The 9740-nt window shown below is 57.4% G+C and overlaps 2 protein-coding genes across 2 annotated transcripts; both read right to left on the reverse strand.

Annotated features, from left to right (window-relative positions):
* Positions 1-3614: 3614 nt before the first annotated feature.
* LOC120844093 lies at positions 3615-4520 on the reverse strand (the record flags this gene model as incomplete). The annotated part of the gene is made up of 1 exon (XM_040215714.1): positions 3615-4520. A coding segment is annotated over one exon (906 nt), but the record flags the coding sequence as incomplete, so codon positions are not given.
* A 3549-nt stretch (positions 4521-8069) lies between these two features.
* Positions 8070-9280, reverse strand: LOC120844123. Its single transcript, XM_040502918.1, has 2 exons — positions 8367-9280; positions 8070-8281 (listed from the first exon to the last, which is right to left on the reverse strand). The coding sequence occupies exons 1-2, from the start codon at positions 9270-9272 to the stop codon at positions 8234-8236; spliced, it is 954 nt and encodes a 317-aa protein (XP_040358852.1). The 5' UTR covers positions 9273-9280; the 3' UTR covers positions 8070-8233.
* Positions 9281-9740: the final 460 nt, after the last annotated feature.

The following is a 9740-nucleotide window of genomic DNA, read 5'->3' on the forward strand; positions in this document are numbered from 1 at the left end:
GTAGCGAGGCATCTTGGAGAGCAGAGAGAAACAAAAAAAAAAGGGGCCCGTGAGTGGTCTTCTACCGGGGTTTCTTTTACGAGAAAGCGTTCATAACGTTGGGCGCGGCAATAGACAAGTTAAATTTGCGAGGATACTATCCGCGTCTGCGCGTCCATCACACAAAACCCCGCGGAAATTCAGTCGGGAGAGCACTAGTTCTCGCTCAAGTCTATTGCAACGCGCATCTTCTTAGATCTTCGTCTTCGTCACCAACATCAGGTATAGTCCTCGCAGAATTAAGTATAACCCGGATCGGCATCACTCTCCACCTGCGAGAGAAGTTCGTCATCCAATTCATAATACCGTTTGAGGTTGGTGACAGGAACAGGTCCGGCGTGTCGACCAGACTCACAATGAACAAGCGTGTACGTAAGGCGTGAGGCCTTGTTTCGCACTCGATACGGACCATCCCACCGGTTCGCCAGGGAAGCTGTGAAACCTCTGGAGGCGTCACTAAGTGGGTGTGTCCGCCGGAGTACAAGATCTCCAACTTGTAATTGCACGTCCCGGTGGCCACGATTGTACTGCTCAGCCTGCTGAAGCCGTGCGGCGTCCAAGCTCTCCCGGGCATCACGAACGATGTCCCTGAGTCTGCGTCGTAGGCTTCCTGCAAACTGACCGTATGAGCGAGCAGCGCCACGGTTGTTGGTCGTGCAAGTGTTTTCCAGCGGGAAAGTCAGCTCTCTTCCGAAATTAAGGCAAGCTGGCGTAAAACCTGTAGACCGGTTAGCGGTTGTGCGTGTTGCGAACGCGAGCTCTGAGAGCTTTGCGTCCCAGTGAGAGTGACGTTCGGTGTGAGCTATTAACATTGATTTCAGGTTTCGGTTCACCCGCTCTGTGATGTTTGCCTGTGGGTGATAGGGAGACGTCCGCTTGTGTTGTATGCCCAATGCGGCACATGAGTCTCGGAACACTTTGCTGGCAAAGTAAGTAGCGTTGTCGCTAATCAATTTCGCCGGATATCCGAAGCGTGTGAACGTCTCCATCAGACACGACCAGATTCTTTTGGACGTCAGCGACCGTAATGCAAATAGCTCCACCCACTTGCTAAAGTGATCCGTGACAACCAACAAGTACTGGTTGCCACGCGGACTGCGTGGGAAAGGGCCCATGACGTCGACAGCAACGCATTCCCATGGGGACCGACTCACGATTGGCTGCATTAGACCAGGGGGCTTACCACCGCGCGGTTTGGCTTTCTGACAAACCGGGCATGAATGAGCGTACCTCAGCACGTCCTGACGAATTCCTGGCCAAGTTGCAGTACGGCTTAACTTTTCAAAAGTCTTGCAGCCACTACTGTGACCAGCCAAAGCAGAGTCATGGTAGTATCTAATGAAGGACGTGCGAAGTCGGCGAGGTATCACGGCTCGAAATGGAGTGTCTGTGGAGCCACCCTCCTCGTCGTCGATCTGAGGTATGTACCGGAGGAGCAGACCATCTTCGGCCAGCAAGTACGAGTCAAAACCCATGTCAGCGTCTCTGTTGCCACGTCAGTCTCGTGAAGATAACCACTCAGAGACCCTGCGACAAAGTCCATCGTTCTGCTGTGCAGCACGAAGCTCATCTCGGCTAATCAAAGTACCCCAGCGCGAGCCAGCATCTATCACAGCCACAACATTGGCATCCTCGGGCACGTGCTCTTCGCCGAGCGGAGCGCGGGATAAAGCGTCTGCAACTTTGTTTTGTGAGCCTGGCTTGTGCACAATAGTGTAGTCATATTTCTGAAGCGTTAGTGCCCAGCGTGCTAATCGTCCTGCCGGATTTTCCAGCCGCTGAAGCCAAGACAAGGCGGCATTATCCGACTGGATCACAAAGCGCGCGCCATCAAGATACATGTTGAATTTCTGCAGGGCGAATATGATGGCTAGGCACTCAAGCTCGCAAACGTTGTAATTCCGCTGAGCTGCTGTCAACGTATGGCTAGCAAACGCTACGGGTCGTAAGACACCATCAAAGTCTTGTAGCAGCACAGCACCTAAACCGTAGCCGCTCGCATCGGTTTGCAGCACAAACGGACGGTTGAGGTCTGGGAGCTTCAAAGATGCTCTCTCAGCAATAGCTCTGGACAGTTGAAGGAAAGCATTTTGCTGTGCCTCCGTCCAACGCCATTTGACGCCTTTGCGCAGCAGTTCGTTCAGAGGCCGCGTTATCTCTGCATAGTGGGGAATAAACTGGCGGTAGAATCCAACCATGCCAAGAAATCTTTGCAAACTCTTTGCATCATGTGGGGGAGGAAACTCAGTTATGGCCCTCAGCTTGTCCTCATTAGGGCGAAGCGATCCATCGTCGATTACAAAACCGAGCAGGTTAATCTTAGATGTTGCCAGTTGCATTTTTCCCGGGTGAACTGTCAAACCAGCATTCTGCTTGCGTTCGAGAATAGTCCGAAGGTGCACAAGATGTTTTTCAAACGTGCGTGAAAAGACTACTACGTCATCCATATATGCCATGGCGTAGTTGTGCCGTGCGTCTCCAAGCACAATGTCCATAAGACGCTGGAATGTGGCAGGAGAGTTGCTCAAGCCGAAAGGCATGCGCACAAACTCGTACAACCCTCTGTAGCATGTGAATGCTGTTTTCTCAATGTCAGCGGGCTCGACCTCTATCTGGAGGAAACCGCGACTGCAGTCAAGAGTCGTGAAAAAACTCGCGTTTCCCAAGTTGTACATGATCGACTCAATCAAGGGGTACGGGTAAGCGTCACGAACGGTTACCGCATTCAGGCGCCGGTAGTCGACGCAAAGCCGAGCCGTTCCATCCTTCTTGGGGGCAAGGACGATCGGGAAGGCCCAAGGGCTCTGTGACTCACGTACTGCACCCGTGTCGATCATCTCTTGGAGCGCCTTGTCCAGCAGGGCTCGCTTGTGTACGCTGATAGGTCGAGGGTTGCAGCGTAGAGGCCGTGTATTCCCGGTGTCAATTGAATGCTTTAGGACACCGGTTCTGCCGGGGTTCTCCGTGAACATCGGCGAAAACTCCTCAAGGAGTTTTTGGAGACGCCGCTTTTGCTGGTCCGTAGCAGGACACTTCTGCAAAGAATCGCTTACCGCACATGGGAGTCGCAGAGCAGGCGTTCTAGCGCCAACGTTATCGACACTGACGACACAATCCTCTCGTCTAGTAAATGGGATCAGTTGCGCCTCACTACCCAACCGGTAGCCTTTGTTCGGAAAGTCCAGAACCAGGTTCTCCCCGAAAATAAAATCTCGCCCCAAAATAATCGGTACCGTGAGACCAGGTAAGCAAACGAAGCGCTGACGCCGTTTTTTTCTCGTTGAACCCGATCTGTAACCTCACGGCTTGACTCGCGAGCATTTCTGGTCCTGACGCTAGCTGTAAGCGCACGTTAGTCTCGCGCAGGTTAGCTTTCTGCTCTTTGCAGCGTTCAATCAGGTAGTCCCCAATAAGCGACAGACTCGCACCGGTATCAATCAGCGCTGCCACAGCTACTCCGAGCACTGTAACTGTCATACGAGGCTCAATTAGCTCAAGGTCAGGCTGAATTCGACATACCGATGGAAGTTTTGCCGAGTTGTCCATGGTCATCGCGGCCGGCAGGCGTTCAGGGGTCAACGCCACCGGCCGTACTCGTTTCCCGAGGCTGCATTGCTGTTGCGCAGTAGGTCGGGGCAGTCACGCCGGAAGTGGCCATGGCGACCGCAGCCGAAGCACCGCACCGAGTTGCGCCGGTCAGGGCCGTGCGTCTGGCTTGCCTGCGCTTGTCGTTGCGGCCCTTCTTGGTGTCCCTCGTTGGACCAGCGATCGGCGCCCCGGTTGGCATTGCGGGGGAAGGACCTTAAACGGCTTTCACCCTGCCGTAGTCTCGATCCAGCCGGCCGGGCACATAGCCGGGGGTCCGAACCATCGAGTGGTTTCCCGCGCTCCCATTGCCCGAAGGCGTAGGAGTCCAGCGCACGGGGGGGACAGACCGCGCCATCCAGGGTTTGGCGCTGAGTCGGACCTCTTCTGGGCCCGGGAGCTCGCCAGGCACAGGACGGCTCAAGAGCTTCTTCAGGTGGTGGCGGGGGCCGATACTGCAGCTCGGCCAGGAGCGTCTCTTGTATGCCGTGAGCGTCCCGGGCCAGTTGCTCCAGGGTGGAATACGTGCGGCCATGCAGGTAGGGCCGGAATCTTGGGTGGCTCTGCTGCATCACCCGAGCAACCCTGTCCGACTCCGACGTCGTTGGGTAGGCTCTGTCATAGAGTTCCTGCATCACCCGTACATATTCGACGAGGGTCTCGTCCGGGTGCTGGGTCCGGCGCTCCAGTTCTCGCTGGACTCGAGACTGGTACCCAGGTGGAAGAAATTCTTCTTGAAACTTCCGCCGAAAGTCTTCCCAGGTGAGGAAAGGGGCCACGATGCGCCACCAGCGCGCGGCGCTCGCCTGGAACGCCACGGGCAGAACCCGCGCAAGGACGTACTCGTCCGAGGCTCCCGTGGCGAGCTCATAGGCCGCCAGCTCGGCCAGGAAGTCGGCCACGGACTTCCGGTCGTCGTAGCCCGTGTACAACGGGACCGGCACTTGGGGTCGTGGCCCTTGCCCTTGGGGTCCGTGGTCAGCCAGGACCAGGCGTTGCGCGACCGTGTCGCACAGGTTGGCCACCCGAGCCATCAGGTCCATGGACGTCGGGTCCGGCACCCCTCCGGTCTCGCCTTGGTCTGCGGCGGCTCTTTGGCGGGTCTGCATCGCAGAAGCAACCGCAGAAAAACAGGCGAACACAAAAACAGAACAGAACAGAACACAAAAGAACGAAAAAAAAACACTTCATATACTACAGTATGCACACTATTCACAATGTCCAAGCCACGATGGCAAAGATGGCGTCCGGTGGCCGAGGCCTAGTCGAACGACCACGTAGGCCTATCGGGGATGGCAAAAGCAAGAAAACCCAGGCTAACACGCCTAAAACGGGCTAAAAGCCCGCGGTCCAACCCGCGGGCGAGCAGTAGGCCTCGCGTGGAGCGCCAAATAATGTAGGGTTCGGTGCTACTGCTCACCCGCAAGAAGGACCAACGAGGCAGATCTCCGAAAAAACACACCTTTACTTTCTGGTGGCAGTCAACCGACTGCCGAGCCCCGCGCCTCCAACGTGGCTCGCGCGCACGTTGCGCGCCGGGCGCGGAGCACACGTTCTTTTGGCCCATGATGGGCCGCAGAGCCCACAAACTTCAACCGGCAGAAGGCCAGCTGAGGGGCCGGGAAACCACGTGTTGACCGTACTGGGCACGTTAGACGCCGCTCTCACGTGGAAGGGAACGACCAGTCCAGCGCATCTACGTACTGCCAGCATCAACCACGCCATTACTTGGCTTCCCCGCAATCCAGGCCCTGGGTGTCGTCCGATTCGCGGATGCTGTCTCCAGCTCCCAAGGGCCACAGCGGCGCACGCCTCTTTTAGAGCGCAGCTCTTAGGGGCGCGTTCCCGGCTTGAGCGGCGTCGGCGTCGGCGTAACCAAGGTCATCCCAAGGTCACGTGACCCCTCCCAAGGTCATCTCAAGGTCACGTGACCCCACGTGACCCCCTGAAGGTCACGTGACCCCCAAGGTCACGTGAGCTTGGGGGTCACGTGGGGTCATTTTGGGATCACGTGACCCCCAAGGTCACGTGACCCCTCCCAAGGTCATCTCAAGGTCACGTGACCCCAAGGTGACCCCCACGTGACCCCCCAGGTCACGTGACCCCTCTGAGGTCACGTGACCCCTCTGTCACGTGACCCGCCGAGGTCACGTGACCCCTCCAGGTCACGTGACCTCCAAGGTCACGTGACCCCTCACGTGGGGGTCACCTTGGGGCTCACGTGACCTTGAGGTGACCCCCATGTGACACCCAAGGTCACGTGACCCCCAGGTCACGCCTCCCCGAGGTCACGTGACCCCCCTCCCCGAAGTCACGTGACACCCCCCCCCCGAGGTCACGTGACCCCCCCCCCCGGAGCATATTAAAGAATGAGGGGAGGAGGAGGAGAAGGAGGAGGGGTCTACCCTCCCCTCAGTACCCTTCACTCCTCCTCCTCAAGAGCTGCGCTCCAATTCGGCGTTACAGGGATTTGTAAACGGCTTTCATTTTTCGAGACATCTTTGACAAGTTGGGCGAACTGCGAGAGCAGTACGTCATCCGTCTCCGACCCGAGACACGGCCCTTTTCATTGAGCACGCCAAAAACGATTCCCCTTCCTCTCCATGAAGCTGTCCGGTTCGAGCTCACGAAACTTGAAGCCGATGGGGTCTATCGCCGTGTAGACGGCCCCACAGAGGGTTGCTTCGGTATTGACGTACGTGGTTCCGAAGCATTCTGGCGACTACCGCATATACGTTGTGGAGACTGAAGAAAAGACAGCCGCTTCACTGGTGTCTACGCCCGTTCCACCTCGCGCTCGTCCTGAGCGCGAGCTAGTTCGATCTGCCACACGAGGCATCTTTATTCTTCCTCTTTTCGATCCCCACATCATCCCCCTCTTGGGGGGGGGGGGGGGGGGGGGCAGGGAGTTTCCTAATCAGTTGGTTCCATTTCGTCGTCGCTGAGTCTGATGTTCGCCAGTTCTGGTGGTAAGGGTAGTGTTCGGCGCAGGCGTTGTCGGAAATTAATTGGGAACAGAACCCGAAGCGGGTGAAGGTGTCCCTCAATTTGTCCCAAATGGTCCTGGAACTCAGTTGGCGGAGAGGGTGAAGCTCCACCCACTTTGAGAAGTGGTCGGTGACTACCAGGAGATACCTGTTTCCTTTGGGGCTGCGTGGAAAGGGGCCCATTATGTCACATGAAACAATCTCCCATGGATAACGACTTTCCACTGACTGCATCAAACCAGGGGGTTTACCTCCCCTGGGTTTGGCTTGTTGGCAACGTAGGCAACTGCGTGTGTAGCGGAGAACATCCTGGCGCATCCTCGGCCAAGTGGCAACGCGACACAGTTTTTGGTAGGTTTTCTGACCGTCACTGTGGCCCGCTAGCGCACTGTCATGAAAATACCGGAGGAAAGTTTGCCTTAATGTACGGGGTACGACCACACGAAAAGGGGACGTTGTGGGGTCGGCTTCGTCTGCCTGCGGTATGTAGCGAAGGAGGAGTCCATCCTCGCTGTGTACATATGCGTCTACCGACCCATACGTCCTGTTTCCATCGGTTTGATGGGGCTGAGTCAAGCACCGAGATACCTTTTGGCACATGTCGTCTTTTTGCTGGGCTTCTCGTAGCTCGTCCCGGCTCACAGAAAGACCCCAGGAGACTTCAGCGTCAGCAACAGCGACGAGTTCCGCTGTGTCATCCGCTTTTCGGGGGGGTAGGGGTGCTCGTGACAGGGCATCTGCTGCGACATTGTCGCCCATCAAAGCTCAGCTTCAGTCGAGCTCCTTCAGTGACGGAGATAAGTTGGTCAGATGCCGTACGGAGCTCTCTCTGAGAACGCCGCATTGAGATGTTCCGGTCTTTGCACAATTTTCTAACGAAGTCTCCAAAAAGTGAAATTGCAGCTCCGGTATCCAAGAGAGCTGCGATCTGTTGACCGGCAATGTTAACCACAATGTAGGGTTCTGTTATACCTCTACTTTCGTGACGCATAGCGTCAAGGGATGGTATAAAGTACGTGACTGGACGGAACCTATAAATTCGAAGTAGCTTGTCATAGACTTTCAGCCGACTCACCCATGATACCATGGTCGCTAGGATTCCCATGATCAATGAAATGCTGAGGATTGTCACGTCTCGTAGACCCGCCCAGGTCACCGTTCGGTAGTGGGCACGGGGTTCCGGTTGGACCGCACGGGCCATACACTTGTCTACGGGTTTTCCAGAAGGCCGCGCTGGTGTGGTCGCATCAGCCATTTTTCTGGCATGTGGGTGGACGACGGGCGGCCACGCCGCTGCCACTTCCTGCGAGCAGCCGTTGTCGTCACGTCTGTTCTCCGGAGTTGTCTCGTCGGGGACCAGGACGCCACCGAGAACCGCTCCGTGGGAAGCCTCGGGGAAAGCACCGGCGCTGGTACTACCGGAGGCATCTTCGCGAGCGCCGCCGAGAGCGTCACCGCATAATCCGTGAGCGGGAGCGTCATCGGGCGCTCGAGCGGGCGCCACGCCGGGACCTGGGGCATCTCCGCGAGCGCCTGCGAGAGCGTCGCCGCGTAATCCGGGAGCGGGAGCGTCATCGGGCGCTCGAGCGGGCGCCACACCAGGTGCTGCAACATCGGGCTCATCACAGGAGGCCCCCGGCGGGGCTGCTCGTGAGGCTGGGCCGAGACTGCTGAAGAACCGAGACGGTGGGGTGACCGAGGGCCTGTAACAAGGAGAAGCCACCGACAGACAGGGCCCTGCTATCGGCGGCCTACCTCGTTTCCCGAATTGTCGTTTGAAACCCGCCGGGTGCAGTCCCGGCGAAAGTGGCCGAGACTTCCGCACCGGAAGCAGCGGAGAGTAGCTGAGGTGGCCCTTGGGTATCGCTCTCTGGATGGGGCTTGGTATTGGCGGCCATGCTCGCGGACTTGAGCACCATCGCCCAGTCCGTGGGTGTAAGGGTCCAGCGCTCGGGGTACCCTTCCGGGGAGAACTGGCCGTGACCCATGCTCGTCCATGGATTGCCTGGTCGTGCCTGTCCAAGCGCAGGACGGTTCCAGGCAAGCCTCCGGCGGTGGAGGAGGCCGATATCTTAGTTCGGCCAGGATGTCCGCCTGGATCTGGTGGGCTGCTTGGGCCAACTCGTCCAAACTCCGGAACACCCGCCCACGCAGGTAGGGATGAAACTGCGGGTGGCTTTGCCGGATAGCCCGCGACACTTTGTCTGAGTCGGACGCACTAGGGTCAGCCCTGTCATAGAGAGTTTGGAGCGCCCGAACAAACTCGACTAGGGACTCGTCGCGGTGCTGAGTGCGCGCCCTAAGCTCATCGAGCATTCGCGCGCCGTAATCGGGAGGCAGAAATTCATTTTTGAACTGCTCCGAAAAGTCTTGTAGCGTCGAGAAGGGTGATTGTCTCCGACGCCATGTCGCGGCGCTTCCCGTGAGGGCGATCGGCAGTACGCGTGATAGAAGTTCAACCTCAGACATTTCAGACACCGCCTGGTATTCACGCAATTCGTCAAGAAAATCAGCAACCGATTTTCTATCTGCGTAGCCTGAATATTTCGGAATCTCGGCATGTAAACGCAATGTCCCCGTCCGAGGTGTTGGAACTAAGGGTGGTAGCGGACGGCGTTGTTCCTGCAGGAGCCGCGACATCTCCGCCAGGAACAATGCCATTTGTTCTGGCAATGGGCCCAACGCGGCGAGAGGTGCAAGCGGCACCGGTGGGGAAAGGCTCTCAGCGGGCAATGGAACCTCCAAGTCTGCTGTGGGTATATCAGAGCCCGGTCGCAAGTCCTCCGCTCCATCACCAGTCGCGGTAGCACGAGCTGTGTTCGCTGCATTGGGGCGGCTACGGGATCGCGTAAGCGGGGGCGAAGTTGACATTTTAACGGTCACTATAACAAGCTCGGCGGTGAAGTAATCCAATGTCTGTATAGGCGCAGCGACTGCGAAGGCCTGCTAAACGTACCTGACTGTACGGGAATCTGGGTTCGGGCCCCACGCTGTGGCGCCAATGTGGAGACTGAAGAAAAGACAGCCGCTTCACTGGTGTCTACGCCCGTTCCACCTCGCGCTCGTCCTGAGCGCGAGCTAGTTCGATCTGCCACACGAGGCATCTTTATTCTTCCTCTTTTCGATCCC

This window comes from Ixodes scapularis, unplaced genomic scaffold, assembly GCF_016920785.2.
Source record: "Ixodes scapularis isolate PalLabHiFi unplaced genomic scaffold, ASM1692078v2 PGA_scaffold45__5_contigs__length_3442486, whole genome shotgun sequence".
NCBI classification, from domain to species: domain Eukaryota; kingdom Metazoa; phylum Arthropoda; class Arachnida; order Ixodida; family Ixodidae; genus Ixodes; species Ixodes scapularis.